Raw genomic sequence first — 26,459 nt, forward strand, 5'->3', positions numbered from 1 at the left:
ATATTTGATTGAAATGAGAATTTACTAGGGCATAATTGATATGTTTGACTGAATTAGTCACATTTTAAACAGGTGGCACAAGATAGGTCATAGTGTGAATCAGAATACATTTAGTTCCACTGTTTTTCTGATTGTCCTAAAATGAATGTGACTTCTAGAACAAGTACTTCTGAAGCCTTTTAGTGCTTTCATTTCTGACATTTGTATCAGAGATGATAAGAATTAGTGTCATGTCAGCCATCTCTGGCAGAAAAAAAAATTCTTCCCTCAACAAAAGGTAACATTCTTCATCTGGTGCAGGCCTGTGTTTCTGTCCTTACCACACATGGAAAAGAAAGGGAATTCCAACCCAAAGGACAGGCTTGAGGGCTGCCACCCACCCCTGGGGTTATTCAGCTGTTCATGCTCAACCACAACTCCACCATTAAACCTGTGGCCTCTGTAAGCCAGAATTGGTGATTTTTTTCTTTTTCTTTTTCTTTTTAAACAATTGAATCCTAAGGGTATTTTTCTTTTGGCGCTGAAACAATATTAAAATTTACTGCAACTTTATTTAAAAAATAGAAAACTAATGTTTCTCTGGGTTTTCCATTTTTTGAATAAAACTGACTCTTACCACCCAACACATGGATTTGGAAGGATAGCAGTACACCACCTTCTTAGCTCACTTGGCTGGAACATGAGCTGATGAAGTCCTAGTCTCAAGTTTGGCCTTCAAGAAAACTAGATAGGCTTGCCCTATGCCAGAGCCAATCTAGACCTGCCATCAGTTGTTTCTTCTTTGTGTGTGTGTGTGTGTGTGTGTGTGTGTGTGTGTGTGTGTGTGAGAGAGAGAGAGAGAGAGAGAGAGAGAGACAGACAGACAGACAGGGTCTCACTCTGTTTCCCAGGCTGGAGTGCAGTGGCATGATCATGGCTCACTGTAGCCTCAACCACCCAGGCCCAAGTAATCCTCCCACCTCAGCCTCCAGAGTAGCTGGAACTACAAGGGCATGCTACCACACCCAGCTAATTCTTGTATTTTTTATAGATACAGGATCTTGTCATGTTGCTCAGGCTGGTCTCAGATGCCCAAGCTGGTCTTGAACTCCTGGGCTCAAGTAATCCATCCACCTTGGCCTCCCACAGTGCTGAGATTGCAAGTGTGTGCAACCACACCTGGCCCATCAGTTCTGTTTCTTGACCAATGACTATACCTTTAATGCTAATCTGCCTTTGTTCACAAAATAGGGCAAGTCAGTCTGAATGGCTGAGAATCTGGAGGACAGGTACCACTCAAAATGAATATCCTCTTAATAGCAAATGTAAATATCTTCCTCCTCATTATCATCATCACAACAAACATTTATGGTGCCTCCTATGGAGCAGGGATTTTGCTTAGGACTCTGAACTATATCTTACTTGTCTTCATTAAAAACCTTATGAAAAAGGTACTATTATTAACTGGGGTTTTTGTTTTTGTTTTGTTTTTGAGACAGAGTCTTGCTGTTACCCAGGCTGGAGTGCAGTGGCGCGATCTTGGCTCACTGCAACCTCTGTCTCCCAGGTTCAAGTGATTCTCCTGCCTCAGCCTCCTGAGTAGCTGGGATTACAAGCACACGCCACCACACCCAGCTAATTTTGTATTTTTATTAGAGACGGGGTTTCACCATGTTTGTCAGGCTTGTCTTGAACTCCTGACCTTGTGATCCACCTGCCTCGGCCTCCCAAAGTGCTGAGATTACAGGTGTGAGCCACCGCACCCAGCCTGGGTTGTTTAACAGATAAGAAAGCTTAAGAATTAGAGAGATAAATTATCTTGCTTAAGGTAACACAGTTAACAAGCATTAGGTCAAAGTTTGAACTCGGGCAGTCTGACTACAGAGCCCAACCTATTTCATATAATTCATATTAATCTATTTTACTCAAGAGTATCAGCACCACTAGATAAATACGTTAAAATAATCTATAATTTGAACAGACATCTCCTGATAACAAACATAATATCTATAAGTCGCAAATATCTAAGAAATTTACATCAGTATGACATGGTATTTGTTCTAGAAATAATATAAGTTCAAACACTCTGAGATGAGACGATAAATCACTCTGAAAACTAACAAATAGAATTGCCACAAAGTAAAGAAACAGTACAAGCACTAGTCAAAGCTAGAGGTCACTCTCAATCCATGTGAGAGGAAGCAAGAGTAAGACACTAGAGCAAGAATAAGTCACCATCCACATGTCCCAAAGGAGCCTCAGTGGCACTGCAGGAGATACAGAGACAGATCCATGGTGTCCCTGAAGCTGGGACTAAGCCAGGGCTGTATTACACCAAGGAAACCAGCCTCCCTAATCCCAGAGGGAGCCTTGAAGCGTCTTAGAGGGAGACTAATGGCCAACATTGAGAACACATGTCTATTAGCTTGCTGAGCCTAATGAAGTAATACAGCAGAGACTGACCTCATTCTAGAAACAGATAACAGTGGCTGTGCACAATGCTATGCCTAGACCCCTACACCTTGCCAGCCTGGTGTTCCTTATGTATTCAAGATACATAAAGATTAGATGTGTAGACGCAGGTTGTGAGGACAGTGTTTGGGGATAGGAAAAGCCCCCAATTACAGCTAAAAGAGATGTCCTTTTGCCAGAAAGTGTGTTATATCAATTAAATGGGTAAATAAGCCCTTTTCCCACTGTGGGGAAGCAAGGGCCTCTTGTGACCCTCTATTGATTAAGACTGCTGTGGAATGTTATTTGCAATCTCATTGCATAATGGAAATCAGGAGGTAGCTGTCATGGTTTCTGAAGACAAATTGCTGGTAGCTGAGACAAATCATAGCCTCTTTCATCTTTTACTGTTCTCAATTCCCAATTAATGTGTATCTTACAATCTAAGTTTCTTAAATCAGTCTGCTCTACTGTCTCAGGTAGTAAAAATGTGTAAAATGGTAATCTGCCTGACCCTACTTTAAGAAATTGTGTTTAAGTGACCATTGCACTGATCATTATTCATGAGCTATGCATTACTTAATAAGGAACACAACTCAAAAATGAACACAATTAAAAATAAATCCACACAACAGCTGCTGTGATTATGACCAATATGAACAGAAATCCAACCAGGTGTGTGTCAAAAGAAAAAAGCTGCTGCCAGACAGAACACTGTTAAATCTCATTTTTGTTTTGCACACTTTGACTTGCTAAGTCAGCCAGCAAGCAATTTGTATGGAGCAGTGCTTCCAAAGTGTGATGTGCAAAAGAGCAGCATCAGCATCACCTGGGAACCATTAGAAATGGCAGTTCTCAGACCCCACCCCGGGCCTCCCCGGACCCACTGAATCAGAAACTCTGCAGGTGGGCTCAGGAACGCGTGTTTCAACAAGCACTCTGGGTGATTTCTCGCATGCCACAGTGTGATAACCATTGGACTGAGCACAGGACAGCCTTCAGATTTTAAGTCTTCCTAGGAAGGCATTACCTTTGGTTGCAAAAAGCTATGAGAAGAGCCCAGGAAGACACCTGTGTTAAAACCACTGCAGTCTTCAATTGTGCTGTGAACCTAAAACTGCTCTGAAGTGAAGTCCATAAAATTTAAAAACCTGCAGTCTCTAGGGTGAATGGGTAGAAAGAGCACAGTACTTTCCTTAGGCAGATTTATTTACATAGACCCTGACTTATTCTAGAAAGGTTTTCAGACAATTTTGTAAACCAAAATATATAACATCCAGTCACAAACCATTCTTATGTAAAGACTTCTCACTACTTTTCAAACAACCTCATTATTTAAAACACCCCAAACATAGGCATTTATCACTAAAAGCACGCTCTTAAGATGTCTTCGATATTCACTTCAGGATTTCAGGCCATTTAAGGCTAGGGGAAAGAAAAGAAATTTAAATTCACCAAGTTTAAAATGTGCTCCGCCCAAGAGTCATGGTGCTCCCTGAACTGTCTGAGCATATGACCACCATGCTGATTCTAAGTTATTGCATGTTTCGAAGAGACATGACTTGGAATGTTGTGTCCTGTGACCCTGTCTTACAGCAAGATGCTTTCAGCAATTCACTCATCTGGCCCCTTTGTTGGTCCAAGAAAGGGCCCTACACCACCAAAATTCATTCTAGAGCTAATAGTATTCGGATGAGGCTCTAGCATTGTTTCAACTGTTTTTCAAAAAACAAATTTGAAGAGCAAAGGGAAGTAACTTGTTTATCAGAGATTTGTAAAATAAAGTATGGTCCATCCATATGATTAAAAACCAAGCAACTATTAAAAAAATAAAGTCCTGCAGTTCTCATTCTTGACCAAACATCAGAATCACCTGGTGATCTTTTAAAACATACCAATGCAGGGCTCTACACCAACCAATTTAACTGGTCCTGGCTAGGGTTTGGGCATCCATAATTTTTAAAAGCTATGCTGGCAATGCTAACATGCAGCCAGGATCAAGAATTACTGCAGTACATCTGTATTAACCAACATGGAAAATTTTCCCAAACATATTAACTGTAAAAGAAAGTCATAAATCACATATCTGTTAATAAAATCATGTATGCACGTGTTATTAACGGATTTATGCATTTGGAAGTGGACTTTCCTTTCATACTATGTATTGCTTAAACCTTCCAAAATGAGAATGTGTTCATATATTTTGCTTAATTATTTTACTTTATTTTTGATTGACAATTTATATGTATTTATGGGGTACAATGTGATGGTTTATGTTTACAATATGGGGTGATTAAATTGGCTGATTAACAAATCCATCATCTCACATTTTTTTTTGGTGTATGGTAAAAACATTTAAGAACATTTAAATTCAACAATTTTGAAATATACAATGCAATTTCTTAATGTTAAAAATACATTTAAATGGAAATTTGTAGGAAAAAGAGAAAGCACATGAAAATAGCAACTCTCAAAATATAATCATGTTTCCTTCTTTCTCCGCTTCTCCCTATTAGTCTGCTTTCACACTGCTATAAGGAACTGCCAGATACTGGGTAATTTATAAACGAAAGAGGTTTAACTGACTCACAGTTCAGCATGGCTGGGGAGGCCTCAGGAAACTCATAATTATGGCAGAAGGCAAAGGAGAAGCAAGAAACCTTCTTCACAAGGTGGCAGGAAGGAGTGTGCCAAACAAAGTGGGAAGAGCCCCTTATAAAACCATCAGATCTCGTGAGAACTCACTCACTATCACGAGAACAGCATGGAGAAAACCACCCCCATGATTCAATTACCTCCACCTGGTCTCTCCTTTGACCTTTGGGGATTATAGGGATTACATTTCAAGATGAGATGTGGGTGGGGACACAAAGCCTAAACATATTGCCCTCCTTTTTCTAAAGGAGTATACAAGAAAAATAAACAAAATTATACTTCTTTCCTGTCTATTCAACACATATTTCCAACATTGAGATTGGGATGAGGGAGAGAGTAGAGAGATATGATTTATTCATTCATTCATTATTTCTCTGACAGGCCCATGCTAGGTGCTAGGAATACAGCAACAAACTAGATAGACATGCCCCTGCCCACATGGTGCTTACAGTCTAGTGGGGGATGCAGACAAGTAGGTAAACAACTACAACCCAGTGAGAGAGACATTAAGGAGAGGAAGCACAAGCTGCTTGTTACTTGTAACAAAGAGACAATCTAGTCAAGGAAAGTGAGAAAAGGATCCCCAAAGTGGAAGTGGACCTTCATCCTGGGTAAAACCCTAGCCATTAAAGAGTTTTAAGAAGGGGAAAGAGATTACCAAGTCTCCATTTTGAAAGATCTCTGTAGCTGGGAGTTTAAGTGCTACTTACCAGTCCTCTCTCACCTAAGGAGAGTGAGCTCTTTTCAAAGTTAAATGAAACCCTGCTACAGTACCAAAGAGTTGACTGAAGAAGTCCATCTCCCAATATTCCATTATCTATTGCCATCAAATGAGATTGAACATGAAATTTACCTCCTACTGAGTTTACTGACTGCACTCATTTATGAGTTCATCTCTAGATGAGCCCGGATATGGCAGATTTACCTATTCAAAGTTTTGAAGCTAATAAAACCCATTGGATGCAATAAATAACTCAAAAAAATGCTTGGCTTTATAGAAGTGGTTGCTACAATTGGTGGAGTCTCTTGGAAGAAAATATATCTTCATAAACATAGCAAGGTAGGCGAAGACTGCCAGGGAAACAAGCTGCTTCTCAGTATTTCATTGACTTCACATGAAGATCAATTTTAGCCATTTATAATCAGCACACTTCCACATAGGGTGAAATTATCTAGCCCACCCACAAATGGATTTCTATTTAAAAGTCTCATTTGATTGCTTTGGGAAGGATACACTACAGACTATCTAACCCCTATCCTTCAAGGGTAGAAAATTAACAATCCAGGTAAAGTTAACTAGAAAAACAAAAGAGAGAGGAATTATATTTGACAGTGTCCTCTTACAACCCAGTGCATCTTTGTGGACATTAATGTGAGTTACCTCCAGCATCAATGTGCTATTTTTAACTTAGAATATTCAATCTTTGCTCAAAGTAAGACATATGATTAGTGTTTGGAGTAATCAATTTGCTTTAATTTAAAGGAGAGCAGAGGAAATGTTCTAGAAAGGAGAAAAAATTTGAGCTCTTTATAAAACACAAATTTATGGGCTTCTCAAACATTTCCAAAGACCCTCTCCTTTTAAAATTCTTTCCAAACTACACAATCTCTTATGGGGAGCTGGACCCCTCTTTTCACTGGGTTGTCTGCAGTACAAAAGCCCCTGAGGTGTCGTTTATACCTCTGTATAGGATGGAGCTGTTCTGGGTCTGCTATTCTACCGTTACATGTCACATTATCCTAATTGATACTTCTGTTATCTAAAGCCATTAGCATGTTATATGAGTGAAGCAATCACCTAGGTCTGCTCTGCCCCATGTTAGCTGATATACGATGTGTGTGTGCATGTGTGTGTGTGTGTGTGTGTGTGTTAGGGTACACTAGTGCATCTAAAAAGTTCAGATCATTAAATTCTTGTTCTGTAACTCTCAAATTTGTTTCCACTCCCAACACACCTGAGGGATATGAGACACTCATCTCAATAAAAATAGTTCCCAGAGAGGGGCTTGGGAGGCACACATCATTCACTGGATCCTGCCATTCGAAAAGCCTCCCAGGTAGTTTTAATAATGCAGCCCACACCCCTTGTGGGTGAGGCAACAGCAGTATGAACCCCACCGTACACTCGAGGTTGAGTATCACTAATATAGTAAAGCATTCAGTATCCTATGGATCTACGCCACATGGCATCTTCTGTTCCCAGGTTGTGTCCAGCTCCAGGCCCTTATTCGACCCTCTTCTAAAGTTAAAGAGGCCCATTTTTTTCATTTGCTTCTGAGCTTGGATAAGAAGAGAAACAAAGATAGGATGACACCACTTCCCTCTAGGTCAGATGAGCAGGGCCACCTGTATTCCAGCAGAGGAGGTGGCTATCCACTAAGTGCAGTCTCTGTTGGGGCTAAATGAACCTCCCCAACTGATGCCAGCATCTCCTTTGCAAAGACAAATCCCATTTAATTCCACAATTAGTGATCCTGAAGGAAATAAAATGCTCCTCTGACTTAAACACAGACATACTAACATAGAGATAGCTGACAACACCTAGATCCCTTGCATCAGGTTTTGATTAGGAGAACACTTAGGAATACAAGGACTGGAGAGGCTGACACAGGAGGAGCAAGACTGAAGAAAGTGGTAAATGGGGCTGCATGGAAGATGTTGTCTCCTTCACATTTTAGTTCAGGAAGATGCTGCAGGTAAAATACATGGCCTTCCTAAAGTTGTCCAAAAAAAGGAAACTGAGACATTTAGGGATCACTTCCAAATTTGGCCCAAATATTTTCCATAAAATTTTAAACACATCGCAATCACATTCTTAAAACCCCAATTTATGTTTATTGTTGAGTAGGACAGTGAGTAAGTTCATGAATTAAGACCCTGTTTGTATTCCTTATGATCAAGGTTCATTGCATGTCTTCAGTGGAGATGCTCTACCTTCTTTAACTCCATTATCTGGGAATAACTAGCAATACATTAATTTCTGGGCATATTTTTAGATTCTGTGGGTCTTTTGCTACCCTGAAAGGGCCTAAGCTTGAGAAAACTGCCCTAAAACTTACTTTTACTCAAGTCATAACCTTTGGAAAATTAGTATTTAAGAAAAGTATTATTTTTCAAAAAGGAGCTATATGCCAATCTCCAATGCATTAACTGCTAATCATTCCTCTGATAACTATTCTAATATTTCATGTCCATCCTAGCATATATGTATAAACAGAAGTCATCCATACATAGAGTAGACAATTTTCTATCCCAATTGCTTTATAATTAATACTACAAATGGAGTGCTTCCTGAAAGTCACATAAAAATCAAACTAAAGTAGCATAAGTTGCTATTATCTAATTCACATTCTTATGGTTCCAGAATCACCTGTAAGATGGACTAGGCACTGACATCTCACTGATGGACTTTTGAATTACAGACGATTTTCAAGTCCAGTAACTTGGTTAATAACTAGATTTGCTTCTGTAGGTTAAACGCGCACTCTGGACCAGTGAACCGATCGTGTTAGTCATGACATCTACCATAACAGCACCCCCTCCTGGCGATAAGTGACCCACCCACTCCCTGCACTTCAGTTAAGGGTAGCAAGAGCTGCCCTTTCATGTGTTGGTGGGTGTCTCAAGAGATGGCCTGGGGCATTGGACTCTGCCCAGAGAGTCAGTAGTAACCCCCTCACCCAGTCAGATGGGGTCCCTCCAGAATTACCCAAGAAATTAAAAGAACTAACCAGTCAGTGAGGGAAGAATAGAGAAGAGAGAAGCCAGATCCCCACTGCATAAAAACAAAACACCCTCTTGCCTTCAGGTGGCCTGGAGTTTCCTTCAATAGCCCAAAAAACCAAAGGACATGACCAGGTCCTGATGGAAGCCTTCCTGCATTTTCTCATTAAATATACCCAACAATCTAACACAATCTTATTATTCCCATTTTGCAGATTAGCTGATTCTATGGCAAAAAAAAAAAAAATGCAAACAAGCTTGGAAAACCTCATATGAATACCTTATCTCCTCCACCACACTCCTCAAATCCTTGCCCACTTTTGGCTGGGCACCAGGCTACAGGAAACAGCCAGGGTTCACAGGAATTACAATGGTATTGGCAGGAACCCGAATTGGTTTATAAGGGGAGGGAAACCAAAAGGAGAAGATTCTTAGGAAACTTTTCCTCTCCTCTAAAAGTGATGTTTTTGAACCACAGTTGCTAAGTTAAAAATAGAAAAGAGATGCCTTGGAGCAGGTGAGGAGGGAGTTCAAATCAGAGAGAAGAGTTACAGAAATGTCTGAGCTGGACACCAACCCAGAGCAGAAAATGCCATATGGCACAGAACCGGGGTAGCTGGGAGGAATCCTAGATCCCAAGATGTGGGAGGAAGCCTGGAGAATTCTGGTTCCACATCTTCCCTCTAAGCAAGGAGTCCCTCTTACTAAGAGAAATGGTTAACAACTGCCTAGTTTCCCTTGAAGGTTTCCAGAAATGGAGAACTAGAGCAACTCTGGCTACATGTTTTAATTGTGTCCTTCTCACTGTCAAGAGGCGCTTCTTAATGTCCTGCTCAAATGTCTCCAGCACACCCTGAAGCCTGTTTGTGCCTCTTCAGTACTCCTTAGACGCAGAGAGCTTCTGCTTAGCATCCTCCTTATTTGAGAAAATTTCATCTATCTGAAAATAGCCATTAAGTTGCCTCATAGCATTTTCTCTTCTAAACTAGGGAAATCCATACAGAGGCTGCACAGCCACTCAAGGGGATGTTACAAAGAGGATTCCAGTGCCATGAGTGGGCCAGACTAGATGTGCCTCTGAGATATCTACCAAGCCAGAAATCCTTTGATTCAATTCCTTTCATCTTTTGTGTGACATTTCCCATCACTTTGTTCACATTTGTCACAATACCTGTCATCTGTCCAACTTCTCCATATTCTTTTAATATTTCTAAATCTAATGTGCATAGGACCTTTTTTTTTCTTTTTTTTTTTTTTTGAGACAGAGTCTTGCTCTGTTGTCCAGGCTGGAGTGCAGTGGCATGATCTCAGCTCATTGCAACCTCCACCTCCCAGGTTCAAGCGATTCTCCTCCCTCAGCCTCCCAAGTAGCTGGGACTACAAGCGTGTGCCACTATGCCGGGCTAATTTTTTGTATCTTTTTAGTAGAGACGGGGTTTCACCGTGTTAGCCAGGATGGTCTCAATCTCCTGACCTCATGATCCGCCCGCCTTGGCCTCCCAAAGTGCTGGGATTACAGGCGTGAGCCATTGCACCCAGCCAGGAACCATTTTTCACAATATAAAACAAAGGCTCATTAATTCAGATTAAGTTGAAAAATTCATGTCCCCCTGAGTAAGAAACCAGAGTGAAAGTATTTTCAATTAAACAAATTATGTCTATTACAAAAGACTACATATTGGTTATTAATAAATAAAATGAGAAAGTTAATGAAAATGGTGAGTTAATAACTTTATTTTTACTGCACTTTATACTTTTCAAAGTATTTTTACATATATTATTCCATATTTCCAATTTTATTCAGTATGTAAATGCAACATATGGATAATAGATCACAAAACCTAAATCAAAAAGTCTAATTTATCCTGCTAAATTTGAACTTTTAATGCAATAAGAATTATATATAATTATTCCAAGTCTGTATCAGAGCAGTCTGAATTAATAAGGTTCTGCTCTATTGTAGTTATAATAAGCCTGACAATTTTATGGCCATCTCATCTCCCAGAGTGTCACTCCCATCTACACATTAGTAATAAATACTGTTTCTTCATGAACAAACTTTTGTCATAACAGAGCATCCCACCTTAAAGAAGTTTCACTCAGTAAATTAAATAGCTCAAATACCATAGAAATGTTTTCCATGATAAATGCGCTGAGTTCATTATTCTCTTCAAAAATGCTTGTTTAATTTAAAATGAGCCTAATAAAGAGGTCATCCCAAGATGACAAGGACCCAATATATCACAGAACTTTTCAACTTTCTCTTCGTTCAGGAAAAAAAAAAAAGAGTCAAAATTAATCCAGTTAATTGTAAGTAATGGAACTAAACCAATACATGTAGAATGCCCCATATAGAATGCCCCATTTGAGGAACCTGGTAACACCAAAAGGGTCTATGAGCACCTTCACCATCTTCACTTTCTTCTTAAACCTGCAGTAGGAGTCATAGCATTTCATTGTTCTTTCACAATGGTCAGAAAGACAATGCCTTTACCTACCTTAAAAAGTCTTAAAATGTTAGCAACCATGATGGACACGGAGCTTGCTGCAGCACCTATGACGCCAGAAATCTTGTCGGGCTTGGTGAAAATGGGTGGATCTCCATTAGCACACTTCACATCCGAAGCATCTTTCTCTATTAATGCCTGCACGAATGTTAGAGACTGCTCCAAAGCATAGGTGTCCCTAGAGCACGTGTCGAGGATGCGGACACCCAGAGTGATGTTGGAAAGGAGATCAGGGTCCTTGTTAATCTGGTCAATTGCATAAAGCATGGCCTCCAGTCTGTGAATCCCCTTTTCCTTCTTCAGCTCCCCACAAGGCACCCCTCTCTCTCCCTTTGCGTGGACAGGGAAGAGACCCCCCAAAATAATGTCCCCATCCACCCGTATGGAATGGGCATACTCCTGGCTGTGAGTTCTTTGCATCATTGTGAGGATCCAGTAGAACTTGGCGGTCAAGAGGAAGAAACAAGGGCAAGAGGCTGATCGCTTTCCCTCGCATACCATTTTCTCCACAGGTGGTATTGCAATCCAAGACCCAAAGTTTATTCTTGCCACAGAAGAAAGGGCACCATCTGAGGCTGCACCTTCTGGAGGCTACCATCAGGGCCCATGGGGAAAAGGCTCTGTGGGCATTAGCAAGTTTTCTTGATTTGAATGTCACAGTGAATTTCCATCAGACCCCTAAGGTTCAATTTTATTTCCTTATAAGATCAACTTGCCTGGAATGGTGCAAAAATTAGAACATCTGAGGTTCTGATGTTGGGATGAGGTCAACAATTCATGTCCTTGAAATCAGCCTTGTAGCAGAATTATTCCTGGGAAGAGGGGAAAAAAAGGGGTTCAGTTCAGTGGGTCTACATGCTTCACATTTTGCAGCCCTGTTTACGCCAGCCTCTTAAAAAAAATCCCCTATTCAGTAAGAAACTAATTCTTTTTGTCCCCCTGTGATTCTGAACACCTGGCTGCACTGCATCTAAACAGGGAGATTGACGACATTTTTGGAGCAAGAGAAACAGAACAGTATCAGGAAGTAGGTTGATTCTCCCAAACCAGAAAGCACTTTTATTTATCATCTTATTTCAATAAACCTTATTTCCATGAAGGTAAAAATCCTGCAACTGATGGCACCATTTCTTTTCAAATCTGTTTTTTTTTTTTTGCAGCTATCTGAATTTAGCATTCTAATTTTGTCAACAAAATCATAATAAATATTATTTTCTGTGATGTATTCAACAAGCCAGTCATCTGTTAATGACTTTTTTTTTAGTGCCTCAAATTACCCAGTAGGAAAAAGTGATTATTCAATTACAAAGTGAAAGAGAGAAAGAAATCCACCCAAAGAGCTAAAAAATGTGTAAGTTTTGTAGCTTGTGAAAAAAATTAACATAGAAAGTCAGCTATTTCGTATAAATTGTCTTATTCTCTGGTAAGAAAACAAAGACTTGAAAATGAAACACGCAGGGAAGGTGACATGTGAAGATATTCCTATTACCATTGTCAGGGTTTCCAATTAATTTGTCGGTGTGGGAGCAATGGGTATATTAACAGTTCTGAGGGAAACATGCCTTGATCCCAGAATCACTAGGAGCAAATCAGAGTTGGTGATCAATTGAAGAGCTGCTTAATTTTGTCTGACTCAGTGGGGAAAAGTTCATCAAGACTAGAAATAACTTGAAGTGAAAAAGGCTACACGCAAATCTACAGACAAAGCTTTTTTCCTACGGCCTTCACCCTTAATTCCGTAAGATTTTTTTCAAACGACTTTTGAAGAGATGTGACTGAAAATGAGAACTGACTTAACACAGGGAATCTGAGATTTGTAATGTACCGCTAATTAAGAGAATAAACAGCACCAATTTACTTTGGCAGGACGGTTAATCTAATGCTCATTTCTAACCTATTTATATATGGGTTTGAAACCTGAAATTTGGACAGTTCTCCTGTACCCTAGCCAACCAACATCTGCTTGTATTTTCCATTCACTTGTTCAAGTTCCAGTTCATAAAATTTTCTTTTTATCCTTCTTGCCCCGAAAGGAAAGATGGTGCTTCCCTGGGGGATAACTGAAAATATGCCCAAACACCTTCAAAGAAAGCTGCATTTTTTGCACTTGCAGATTAGAAAAGAGGGCTCATAGCAGCCCACTGCCCCGTATTTCTGAGCAAACACCTGGCAGCCTAGCCAGCCAATGGCCCACTCGGCTGAGATAGTTCTGTGCAGCCTAAGACAAGTATTCCCTGCCTCCGGGCACACATTAAGCCTTAGATTTCCTCTGTGCTGCCCCCAAAATACTTCGTCCTTTCTGATTTTTCTTACCACTTCACTGTTTAGTCCCTCACACTGGATTCTCCTAGCAGCTGCTTTTCCCTCAGAAAATCTGTGATTCAATAACAGCCTGACCTCAGGCATTCCACAAAAGGAAACACTCAGAAAGTCAACCTGATTTTCTGGATGAAACCATTTAAGTGATAGGCCATAAATTACACCGGCCACCCATTAAGAGAAGTAAGATTGTGTTTAACAGTTTCACAAGGAAAACCAGTCACATGATAGTAAAACCTCATTAACTCCGATCACTAGTTGAGAATTTGAGACCAATTCCACGTGGCTGGGCTGACCCTTGTTCTGACAGAGTACAGACTAAATGAATAAATAAGGTGAAGGAGAAATGTCTAGGGGGAGTGGATGGGTCTTGGGCCCACCTTTCCTCTTTACACCAAGCCATCCCCCAAGTACTTAAAACACTTAAGAGAATAAATGGTTTTCAATTATAGACGAACATACAAACAGCCCATCTGTTCATCACAATGCATCCTTACCTATCCATGTGGCATTAACCTAGTTCCACTTGCTGTACAGTCCAGAAAGTAATAAAATTGAGTCGCTTTTAAAATTATTGGTGATTGCAATATTGTTTACTCTCTTTGGCATCTCATAGCTTTGTTTGGAGCTTTAATTTTTAAAAAAAGATTGGGGGATGAATAGCAGTGAGGCAGGAATCAGTTTTGTTTAGTGGTTGAATGCACTGAAATGGAAAACGAGAGGTTCAGTTTTGGTTTCATTTCAGTTTCATTTATTGGACAGCTCACTTGAATTTTTGCTGGAGTTTCCGTCTCTGGAACATAGAATTAATTGCATGTAACCTCTCTGAAGCTTGCTTTTCTTGTCTGTAAAGGGGTGATAGAACCTGCCACACAGCACACATGGAAAGCATAGTATCTGGCTCATTAAACAGGAGTTATTGTTGCTAACTTAGTCTGTAATTCATTTTCTACTGGAGCAGAGCAACTCTTTCTGTATTTGCCCAGTTGGTGAGCTTTTACTGAATTTCGTTTGTCACTTTAAAAAATAAAATCAGAGCTACTTATAAAATATTTAAATCTTCCATTTATTTCAAAATCTGATACATTGTCATAAAAATCAGACTCCACTGCCAGAAGGTTTAGTTTCCCCTTTTAAAAAACCTAAGGAAAAATATATTTGAAAGTTTGTGAGAAACTACATCAGTTAGGTTTCATTGTATAATCTTAAATTACTTATCTTGCTCTTGTACAATTCTTGTGAGCTTTAATCCAAACTCATCCTAGTGGAGTCTGTGAGTTTTAAACAAATCACAATCTTTCAGAGCTATAGATCCAAATACCTCTATTGTATGTTTTGTGTTTGATTTAAAGTATAAACAGCTCCTCTCTCAAACTGACCTGCCTCTGACATGTGGCAGAAGCGGGGACTGTGCTGGACTGTTTCAAGGACGCGTGAGGTCTGGACTCCTGAAACCAATCTCAGAGGGGGACAAATCCTCTCAGCACTATGTCTGGGCCCACAGGGAGAGGCCGTGGAACCCTTTGGGGAGGCTTAACCATGAACCCTCATAGCCCTTCCTGTGCACTCCCCCGCCAGCCCACCCTTACTTACAGGGCACATCATACATCATTCGGCCCTCCATGGGCAGTCCCCTGGCCTAAGACTCCTGGAAGCAGGCACCCTGGCTGGACCCCGAGCCTGTGTCCCCCTAAATGTGCTCTGTTTCCTAAAAGGCCAGAAGGATACCTCCTCACTGGCCAGAGCCCAGAATTCTGCTTTATTTTCTACGCACCTTCTCTGTACCAGTGTCAAGTATCTAACATGGTATCTCCATAAATTTTCATACACCAGGCATTAGCTCTTGTATAAATGAGAAAAGAAGGCTCAGAGGGATTGAATATGGCCCCAACCCCTGAGAGCCTGAGCTGATAAGTGGCAGTGCCACCAAAGTCATCTGTCCCAGAAGGTGGGTCCTGTCCTTGGAGAAAGGCCCCAGTGCTGCAGGGACTCACTGTGGCAGCACAAGGAAAGGGAATGGCCCTGCCCCTCCACTGCAATCTTTCAGAAAGGTGCACATCTTCGATGCTTAGCTCTGGAAGAACAATAACATATTAATTAGGAAGGGACAATCTGGGGGCATTTCCAGGGAAGTGATTTCTGAATCTCTCAAAGGGCTGAGAAGATCCAATGTGGTTTGTCCAAACACTTCTGCTCCAAATGAGGTCTCCTGGCCAGGTTGATGTCGAGGTGATGTCAGGTGGAACACACCCACCAACGCATGCAGGGTCTCTGTGGGTCTGCCATCACAACTTCCTTGGGCATTTAGCAGGTATGATTAAAATATGATAGGGTAAAATCCTCACTGAGGAATAACATTATCCAAGAACTGTAATTTTTTTCTCATAAAAAGGCCAAAGCAGCATTCCTATGCTGCATTCCATTCAGCTCTTTAACAAAAAGGTTAAGCTGAATATTCTCATCAATTCATATGACTGCTCACACTTGGAGCTCTTTTGGTTGTTTTGAAAATGCATCGTATTTCTGTATCATCTCCCATGCTGCAATATGTGTGCATGTCTATGGATTCTTGGTGGGGCAGAGTGAGGATGGGGAAGACAGAGCTCTCCCCTGGCAACAGACGCTTGGAATCGGATCTTTGTCTGTCAGTCACTGGCTGGTAACACTGAACATGTCCCCTCACCCCTATGTGCTTCCATTTCCTCCTCTGTGAAACGAGTGAGATGGACCACGTGATCTCTAAGGTGTCTTCCAGCTTCCTATTCTGAGATTCTATTACTTAATAATAAGGGAATATGAGATTATGCTCAAACATCAGAGCAAGGCTTTGCCAACTGAACACAATAACTGATTTTGTTTGCAAGTTGAGTGACTTTTTTTCATCAGTGAGAGGATTGTGAAAGCTCCTCTACACAAGCCAGCCTCATATTTTAAAAAATCTGATACAGGAGAAGCTCGACTTACTAAACAGATAAATTGGAAAGTAATTATTTGCATTACAAAAGAATTCACCACAGGTTTCCTTTAAATAGCTAAATCCCAGGCATTTAAAAAAACAATCTGATTTAGGAGAATTCAATTTGTGCCCTTATTTTTCCAATAACACAGCTATTGCACAAAAAGACCATATTTAAAGTAATGAGAAGCTACTTTTTATAATACGTATCAGATAAGAAGAGAGAAAGTGGGTGACATCAACACTTACTGATTGCCTGCAGTGTGCCTGGAGCTGCAGACACTATTTCATTTCCCTCTAAAATACAACTATGAGGATGGTATCACAGCCTCCATTCAGGATCTAAGGAACCTGAAAACAGAAAGATTATATGACTGTGTCTAAAGTCTCAGGCGAGAATTCAAATGCAGGACTGCCATTATGTTCCTTCCCTTACTCCATGCCCCATGGGGGCAGGAGGCCATGCTGGATCTCAAACTAACCCTGATTTGATAATGAGGACTGGGAGTGAGATGTTCTAGAGTCCTAGGAGACACTGATTCTAGTCTTACTTCCCCCAGTACTCACTGTATAGCACTGGGCAAGTCACTTAACCAGATCTCAGTTTCTTGGTTTCTAAAATGGGGAATGATTTTCCCCCATCTCCCAGTTTGTGAAATCCAACAATATAATGTGTGTCAAAGTACTTTATAAACTGCCAAGTGCTATAAGAATGCACAGGGATACTATTAGTTTAACAATCTGTCCTAGAACTCAAATATGTTACTGGTGTATTGTACTTAGAAGATCTAAGAAAACCACTTTCTCATCACGCTTGGGTCTAGTCAGACCTTAACAAGGGTCACAGGTCCAAAAAAAGTCAACCCTGGCAAGCCTATATGGAGAGCACAGAGCTTGAAGGAAAACTGGAAAGGACGCAAGAAGAAGTCAATGGAACTACCATGCCTGACCTGGAAAACTAAAGGTCATGGACACTGAGCATCTAAATCGCTATTCTGAAGAAAGTGGTGACAAGATAATCTCCTGTTGTGAAAACAAGACAACCGGAAACCTTCCTAAGTTGTAGGTACAATATAATGCTTCTACTGCTGGGTCATGACCACTGGAAAAGTCAGCCAATAAATAGCCAGCAGCTTTCTAGCTTTAGGCATAACCCTGCCTGGAAAAGTATGAAATTGGCAACACATGTGTCCAACAATCTATACTCCTCTGAGGCCTCTCCTAGACATTCCCACTTCTGTTCACCTCCTGCCCTGCCCTGCCCTGCCCTGACCTCCCCAGAACTAGGTCTCTTCCTTCCCTCAGTGCCTTTGTTCTTTCATTACCTTGGCCCTCCCCAGGGAGTGAGTGGATTCATTAGCAGGTATCAAAGCCTGAAGATGCATTACTGTCATCCCCAAATGGAACATCTGCATTCTCAAAATGATTCCTAGGAGAGCCATAATTTATTTACCAAAGAAATATCACCATTAATAATGGTTAAGGCTAGCAATGCAACAAGCCAGAGCAGGGAGCTAGGAGTCAGGAGCGTCTCAATAGTACCTCTCAAATCATTCCAACAGCAATGCCCACCACTGAGAAAGGGTGTCCTGGGATGAGACAATATTATGCTCAGCGTCCCTCCCAGTGAGTGGGTGAGTTTGTCGCAATTTGTCAAATTACCAAGTAGAAATGAAAATCAAAGAAAAAAAAAGAAGAGAGAAAGCCCAAATCTAAATTCCAATTCCTAGCAGAAAGAAAACCCTCTCTTGAAATGGAAACAATAAGCCAGCCAACTCTCAGCTCATAGCCTCTCCTGGGAACAACATGAAGTGGCTGTCCCTACTGAATGAACCACATTTGTGAGTCTGGGGATGCCCAGTCAGAGTCTATCAAGAAAACAGCAAGTTTCCTGAACCTCCGCAAGCCAGCCAACTTGACAGACACGGAGATGTGGCCAGGTCTTGGCTGTGGGTCCAGGAAGAGAGAAATTCAAGCAGCATCTTCTTTTAAGACACTGGGACAGAGCAACTCCACTCCCCCCAACTAAAGCAAGGTCATCTTTATGATGGGCATTCTAACTACCTGAGGAAGGTGGTAGGAAGGAAACTTGGAAGGAAAAAAACATGTGTGTAGTGTGCTGTACATCGTGCCCTGAAGATAATGGAACATTCATACACAAAGATTGGCACGCAATTGCCAATGTGAATGTCAGACGGGTTATTTGCTGCATAAATACCAATTAAACAAGCCCCGCAGCAGCTTCAACCTGCTCAGCCAACTTTGAAAAGAGCACATCTCTCCAGACCTCTAACTTTCTCCTGCACTCACTGGAGCTCAGCTCTTCCTTTTCTCTATTCCTTTTGGATGTAGATGTTTTTAGAATTATTCAAGCAGCCATAACTTTCGAAGGGTGCATAACAGGGCAGAACTAGCTAGCACAATCCAAACAGAACAAATTGAGCCTAAGGAACAGTATAGAGCTGTGTTCTCAGTATCTTCTTCTTTATTCCGGGTCAATTGTCTCCTACAAAGCCTCCCGTCATCTATTTCTCCCCATATCCCTTATTCAAAAGCAAGAATTCTCTATCTTAGACATGGTACAACCTGTAGTTGACTCTAAAATGGAAAAATTGCATTTTAAAAAACCTTGGTTCATTTTCCCTGACGGAGGAAGCTTTTCTTTTCAAAATTATCAAGCCACACATTTTCAAGAACCAGAGAATGAATTGCACACAGCTGATTCTGCCTCCTACCGAGATCTTTCACGGTATTATTCACAAGCAAGTGACCAAGGTAAACTAAAGTGGTTTCTGTAGCCATTTGCAATTATTGACAAACAATTTCATAACGGAAAGTGGAAATTACAGGCAAGTGCAATAAGCTGTTTATCCACGATCTACCTGCTGGTGGCTCTTTTTCTCTATTTTTCTTTCAAGCAAAATACAAGCTACCATAGGAATGCTTTTCTCCCGTTCATGATTTTTCTTGTATCTCCACCACCAACCCTGTTTTCCAGTTCTGTCAGTTGGCAGGATTTGTATTCAATCGCGGTAGTAGCCCAGACTCTAGTGTATTCTTGGGTGTTCCAGAGACTCCCGCACCTTCAGGTTTGTGGGAAAGGATCCCCCAAATGGCAAATAAGGCATTCCCTCCCGGGGTGGGACTTGCTTAGGGGACTTAAGGGTTTCTGCAACCGGCGAGGGGGTCTGTTTTCACCCCCGCTATCTTGGGTGCGCAGACACCCTCTGACACCAGGCTTCACAGTTTGGGCCACGGGGGAAGTAATTCCCCAGGGAACCGCGGGGGTGCGGTTTTGCGCAACTGGGTGACTCGCGTGTCCCTCCGCATTTCATTTGCACCAAGGGAGCGCGTGTCAGACGAAGGGAATTTTTTTTTCTTTTTTGGTGATTCTGTTATTTTTTCACCAACTGTACGAAGCTCAAGGGATCTCCGAGCTTTCTGGCTGGGCGGATGGGCTTCGCGCTTGGCATGGCTGAGCGGTCCATCTCTACCTCTCCGTTTCTATCTCTACCATAACAGCGACCACTCAGCACGCCAGGAGCCCCTGTTTCCCAGCGCAGGTTCCTTTTTCTTCTCAGTTCCTTGGGCTGTTGAAGCCGGGTTCTGGGTAGATAGAGACTGGGGCCGTGGGGGGAGCGCCAGGCTGCTTTTGCCTTTCCCGCGCCCCGGGTCATTCCGGCGCCGCCCGGGTGCCCCCGCGCGCTGGGGATGCAGCCTCCGCCCCCGCCGCACCTGGCCGCCCGAGCGCCCGCGCCCACGCCCCGCGCGGGGCCGCCCGAAACTGGGGCCACGCCAGCCGCGGGAGCTGCCGAGGAGCTGTCGGGGTGCGTTTGCCTTTGCTTTTTAAACAAGATCCCCGAGACCTTTTCTCCATCCCCCAACCCCCAACAGGACACGGAACTCCGGCGTTTCTCGAAAGCCACAAAAGAGGGGCACGGAAATCCCAAGCTCGCCGTCCTAACTCGGAGAACGCAAACTCGAGGCAGAGCGTGCGCCGTGCGGGGATGTGGGTGTCGAGGACCCCGAAGCGCCCGGCTTCCCCCGCGACCCCCATCCTCCCTAGATCCTGGTTAGACATCCATCCAGCCCACGCTCAGAGGGCGGGGGTTACCCCGACTCATCCCGGAAGCCGCTAACTTCGGAAATCCCTCCTGTTAGGTTCGCGAAACGAAGGTACCTCGTCATCTCGGCGGGGCAAGTCCGGATTCCACCAGGGCAGGTCCAGGAGGTCACCCGGGGCAGACGATCCGAGGCAGAGCGCTTTAAAATCCTGCCGCCGCACGCCCCGTCAGAGCGCCGAGCGCGCCTGCCCCCTTCCCGTCACCCTTCAGTCTCCCATTCGCCGACTAAACTTTTGGGGGATCACATCTCCAAGCCTTGGGAGTTCCGGGTAAAGTCTCCCTCTTTTCTGAACCTCTTTACTGTAATGTAATCATGGGCAGACAAGAGGGGTGGCTGCCTTGTTCTTTGCAACGTAAAATCAACAGACACCCAATCAAGCTCCAATGCCCGGCCAGCCCCTCGCCCCCTGGTGCCCACTCTCCTTCTCCCCCCATTCCCGTCACCTCCGCCCGCTATTTCTCTCACAGACTACGGACATGCAGGGCCATCTACTTGTGCTCAGGAAAAACAAATCACTAGAGTGATATGAGAAGGAATGGTGCACCTGGCTGTCCGCTGAAAGGTTTTAGAGAAGAAAACGGAAAGGGGAATAAAACGGGGGGATTCTCCTTTTCCAACAAGCAGGGCGTTTGGGGGAAGTTTGGGGGCCGGGGGCTTTTTGTCCCGTGGTTCGGCACTTGCTTTCCTCGGAGCCGCTTTCTGCTGCCGGGCGGCGAGTCTTACCCTGCTCCCCGCAGAGGGCGCGGTGAGGAAGCCCGCCGGGGGCCCGCAGCTCCATGTCAGCGCCGCCGCCGCCGCCGCCGCGTGAGGCGAGCACAGCGGCCGCACTTGTGGCTGATCTCTGGGCTGAGGGGGCTGAGCTGGCCTAGCAGGCGCCAAGTCTCTTCCATGTGAATAACAAATACTCCCACCGGCGGCCGCGATTGGTCTGCGCCCGGCGCCTCCCGATCCTCCGCCCGCGGCCATTCACCCGGCGCGGCGCGGGGAGCCGCGGCCGGGATCGCGCCCGGGATCGCCAATCGCTTCGCGCCAACCAGTCACCTCGGGAAGCGGGAGGAGGAACCCCCGAGGGGCGGGAGCCTCTGGATTTCGGTGTCACCCAGCGGCCCTGGCGCGGGCAGGGAGGGGGACCCTCGGCCCGCGGATCCCCCTCCGCGCTTCAGCCTGAAGCGACGAGGAGACCAGAAATGTCAATAGTTCTGATTTTTAAAAATCATCCCCCCTTCCCCGCCCCCAAGAAAAAGGGGAGGACCCAACTACAGAGTGAGAGGGTGGGAAGAAGCGGGAGCGGTAGAAGGAGGAATATGGCTGTGGAGGAGCCCAGCGGCTCCGGCTGCCTGGCGAGCCCGGGACCGGCGCGGAGAGGCGCGACGCCCGCCCGAGCACAGCGGGCAGCACCCGCGAGCCCGGGTCCCCGGCGAACACAGCTCCAGAAAGCGTCACCGAGAATAACACATGGTAGATGACAAGTGTCCCGCCACATGCTTTCTTTTCGGGAATGCTTAAAGTAGAGCCGGCAAGCCGCGCGGTTCCCCTGCAAAGTTTGCCTGGCGCCGCGCGGTGGTTCCGCCATTTGTCCCGCCCCGCGGCTCTGGCGATTGTCTCCCCACTCCCCGCCCCCGAGGGTCTGAGGGACGCGTGCTACAGAGTCCCCAGGGCTCGAGGTACCACACAGCGCGGTCCGCTGCGGGCACTGCGCAGGAAGGGGCGTGGGTGGCTACCGGGACGGTCATTTTATTGAGATGATTCAAGGAGCCGCAGACGCGGGGCAGGAAACTCCGGGGGAGCCGTGCTCGGGTTCTGCAGGGAAACCTCGGGATTCCCTTCGCATGCCGCATGCGGAAACCTGCCGGGCTCGACGTGCACAGTCCAGCGCTCCTCCCCACTAGTTACTGCCCAGGCCCCCCGATCCTGCACCCGCCGGAATGAGAGAAAGTAGCCCCTCGCCGCCCAGCTCCCGGGTAGCTGCTCCGGCCGGGCCTTGCGTTGGTGAGAAAGTTCCATCTAGAGGCGGCCGCGCGCAACTGCAGGCGGCGCCCTAGGCCCGGGCGAGCCAGGGAGGGCGGGGCGCGGGGGAAGAGGGGGCAGCCCAGGAGATAAGGAGGTTGGAGAAGGACGGGAGAGACCCCGAAAAGGCAAGCTCTAGACCCCCGTTCGGCATCTCTACAATGAATTTTAGCTTCCTAAGCATCATGAACTTATAAGCATTATGTCAGGAATCTTTCATTAATTCCTGTATATATCGCCTGTTCTGTTCGGGTTATTTTAATTTTCACATCAACTCTGTGAGATGGTCAAAATTATTAAGCCCACTCTACAGATGGAGGCAGAAGCCGAGGCTTAGAGACACGGCTGGAAAGTATTACAGCCAGAAATCAGTGTCTGGCTTCAAAACCCCATAGCACTGCCTCCCTGGTGGTGTTGGCTTTTCCCAAGGCTGGTTGTAATGTGCAAAGTTTCGATTGAGGAAACAGCTGTCTCTCTCCAAATTTCAAAAAAGGACCCTTGCCCTTTGTCAGTTAGAAAAAATCTACAGGTTTTCAGCCCAGGGCACCTCTTCCCCTTTCGTTCCCTTCCTTCTCCCATCTCATGAGAGGCTCTTTGATTGTTGAATCATTATTTTATAGCCGCAACCACAAAAGAGGGAGGGAGGAGGATTTGGAGAGAGAAAATGGGCTGGGTCCTCTGTCTGAAAACCTTTCTGCATAGGGAACCTCAATTCCCTGTGAATGTCTGGTGCAGCTCTGAAGAGGGTGATCAGTGTCCGGTGCCACTTGGGACAAGGAAGGTGGGAAGAAGGAAGAGCTCCTAATTTATGCGGAGATGGGGCTGGGTGGACTTCCTGGTTGCACGCCTGCGTGTAAGACGCTTTAAAGATTTTCTTTTCTTAGGGACTGGAAGAGATCCCTCCTCCCCCAGAAGTGTAAAGTAAGTGCAACGGCCTGATTTCTATAGCAGGAAGCCCACTCCACCCCAAACTCCAGACCCATGATCCCGGTCTGAGCAATGATATCACAGATAACGTAGAGGTATGAATAAGTCCGTTTTAGACCATTTACTACGTGTGCATTAATAAATTTGAGGGGAAAAGAGACACGACGGAGGGGAAAGGCAGAGGAGGCCCGCAAATACGTTGGGCATCGACAACTGCTGACCACACATCGTCTTCAGGGTAGGCTAGAGGCCAGCTGCAGGGCCAGTTGGGTCGTTGCCTGGCATGAGCCAAGAGGGCAGCAGCCTGGTGCTCTAGTGGGCCCATTTTAATAATAAGGGCAATAAGGCTGGCTGTGGCTTTGGAAGCCTAAGGAGGCTGAGTGAGCCTCTTGGGGAAGAAATGCCTAATGAGCTGCCTTTCTCCTTTCCCTATTGATCATTACCTGCAGAGAACTGATGTCTTACAGGCACATCGCTGCCCTTTTTGGTGCAGCCTTCTGCGAGAAAACTAGACTTGATCTCTCCTAAGGAAAGTGCAAGTCCGATGCTTCGTTTTGCATCATCTTTAACTCTTGATACTCAAAATAGAACCATCACTCAAATCCTACATGGAATCTGGTCAATAAGAAATAGAGCCCTTCTATATATTCTTCAGTGTTTCCAATGGCTTTATCTAGTAGCCCCTGAGCAAGTGACATAGCCTTCTGTACAGGTTATAATTTGCCCATGTACAGGTTATAATTCGCCCAGACTGATAGCAACACTGGGACACAGGAAGAAAGATTGTCTCCAGGAGGGACTGGTCCCTATCAGTAACATTCACAGGAAAAAGTTATTGGCTGTACAACCTCTATTCGTCAGGGCCAAACACCATGATGCTGCTTGCTCATTGCTGCAATCTGAGTCAGGGGAGAGTGTCTGAAGACCAGGCCGTCCAGACATGCAGCTTATTCTAGAGTCATCCACCTTGCCTCCCCTTGGGCTCCCACCCTCTGCAATACACACTGTGTCTTTGGAAAGTGTCTGACCTCATCCTCCATCCCACCCCAAATGTTTATTCAAACCAAGTATATTTCCTAGTAGTTAATCCTCCAAGAAGATTTGCCTATAATCTTCTCATTTTCAGTTGATTTAAAGTGTGAGAAACTGCCCATGTGTTAGAAAATGCAAAAAACAATGCCATATGTTTGGGGTCCATTTAACTCAAGCTGTGATACATATTCCACACATGGAGATTTATGCCACAATTCCTGCTTTGGGGTAACCATTAAGGCTGAGAACCTTTGCAGGCTACTCACCCAAGAGAAATATCAACAGCATGATGCTCCCACATGGAGCAAAGCTGACAGGGGAAAGTGGGAATGGGATTTGTTTCTTTTGGAAACGAAGACAATATTTTTCTTGCTAGACCATCTGCACATGGCAGTGAGTGTACCATGTGGGTTTTGCTCAGTTTATTAGACACTGGCTGCTAGAAGCAAGATCAGACATGTTAGACTGACAGATAGAGCCAATGAGGTTCATGACACCAATGTCATGAATGAGTGTGTTCTGCACTTCCACAGTCAACTCATACCTGCATACAGGAGTCATGGGAAAGATTCTTTAAGAATTTCTGACATATGGTATATGGGCATCTCTACTGGCTTCATTTGGGTTCCCCTAGAAGCACAACCTGAAACAAGGATTCAAGAGCAGGTAGTTTAAGAGGTGAAGGGAATCCCAGTACTCAGGTGGGGAAGTGAGCCAATAAAGGGTGCATTATCAAGCTAGGTACCACTGTAGGCACCTGGTACCTAATCCCAGTGGGGAACTCTGGAAGTCAGTGTAAAACACACAGCAGAGAGTGGGTCCAACTGAGGGATGAGGGAGCTGGGGTATCTATACACCAACACTTATAAGATGTTAGTTAAGAACTGCTACCAGATGATGTTTATTCTCTGGCAATTCTAGCCTATCACATGGATGGCAAAGCAGCCTCCAGAGATCATGTAAAGACCTCTGGGAAAAAAAATGCAGGGGCTGTCAGTTAGTAGGCAGGTGATATGTAATCAGGGGTCAAGGACAAGACAATAAGGGCAGGTCACAGTTAGCCTCTGCAACACCTGTTTAGGCAAACCTCATAAAACTCGTACTAATCAAGGCAATGCCTCTCTGTGTGTGTTGCAAGGACCACCTGCCTCAAAATCACAGGGGTGCTGATTGTAAGCACAGATTTCTGGGCCCTATCCCAGAGCTGTTTGAATCAGACTTGCTGGGATGGGGCCTGGGAAGCTGCCTGTTTTGCAAACATTCCAGGAAATGACGTTCACTAAAATTTAAAATGTACTACATTCAGGAAATCATTCTCCTCACAGGCAGCCACCAGGCAGCACATTTAAATATATGAATACTTGCTTGCAATGCCTAAGGAGGCAGACCTGAGAAATGAGGAGCCCAGGGAAGGGGTGCCTATCTGCTCATATCTGTCCATGGCCACAGAAGCTCTCTTTTCTCTCTTTTACTCCACTCTCCCTTTAGATGGGGTTTAACACTGAGAAGGTTCCATCGAGTATTTTCTGGGGGGAAAAAGAGGCTGAGTTCCACCCCTAACTTTGCCATTAATAAGTCATATTATCTTGACCCTTTCACATTTCTATACTGCAATTCCTGACCTATAACATGTGGTTGGCAAAAAGACACCTGTCCAGCCAAGGTTCATGTTCCCCTTTCAATAATGTAGAGTTTTTACTGGAAAGAGGCTGTCCCCTCTGCCACACACACTCAGGAACTACATATCCCTTCCCTCCCTTGCATCCAGATGGAGTCAA

The 26,459-nt window shown here is 44.3% G+C and overlaps 1 protein-coding gene across 3 annotated transcripts in view; it reads right to left on the reverse strand.

Moving 5' to 3' along the window:
- The window catches only part of GRM8 (glutamate metabotropic receptor 8), an 818,692-nt gene extending 796,783 nt beyond the window's left edge, over nucleotides 1–21,909 (reverse strand). For 2 of the 3 annotated variants that reach the window (XM_057302755.1, XM_055115364.1), the window contains exons 1-2: nucleotides 21,439–21,909; nucleotides 11,307–12,127 (exon numbers count right to left, since the gene is read on the reverse strand). In XM_057302755.1, coding sequence (XP_057158738.1) covers nucleotides 11,307–11,816 — 510 coding nt within the window. In that variant the 5' untranslated portion in view covers nucleotides 11,817–12,127; nucleotides 21,439–21,909. Of the gene's footprint in view, nucleotides 1–11,306; nucleotides 12,128–20,770; nucleotides 20,908–21,438 lie in introns of those variants that run through there. The other variant, XM_057302756.1, reaches the window with a different exon arrangement.
- Between the last annotated feature and the right edge of the window lie 4,550 nt (nucleotides 21,910–26,459).

This window comes from Pan paniscus, chromosome 6 (genome assembly GCF_029289425.2).
Source record: "Pan paniscus chromosome 6, NHGRI_mPanPan1-v2.0_pri, whole genome shotgun sequence".
NCBI lineage: Eukaryota > Metazoa > Chordata > Mammalia > Primates > Hominidae > Pan > Pan paniscus.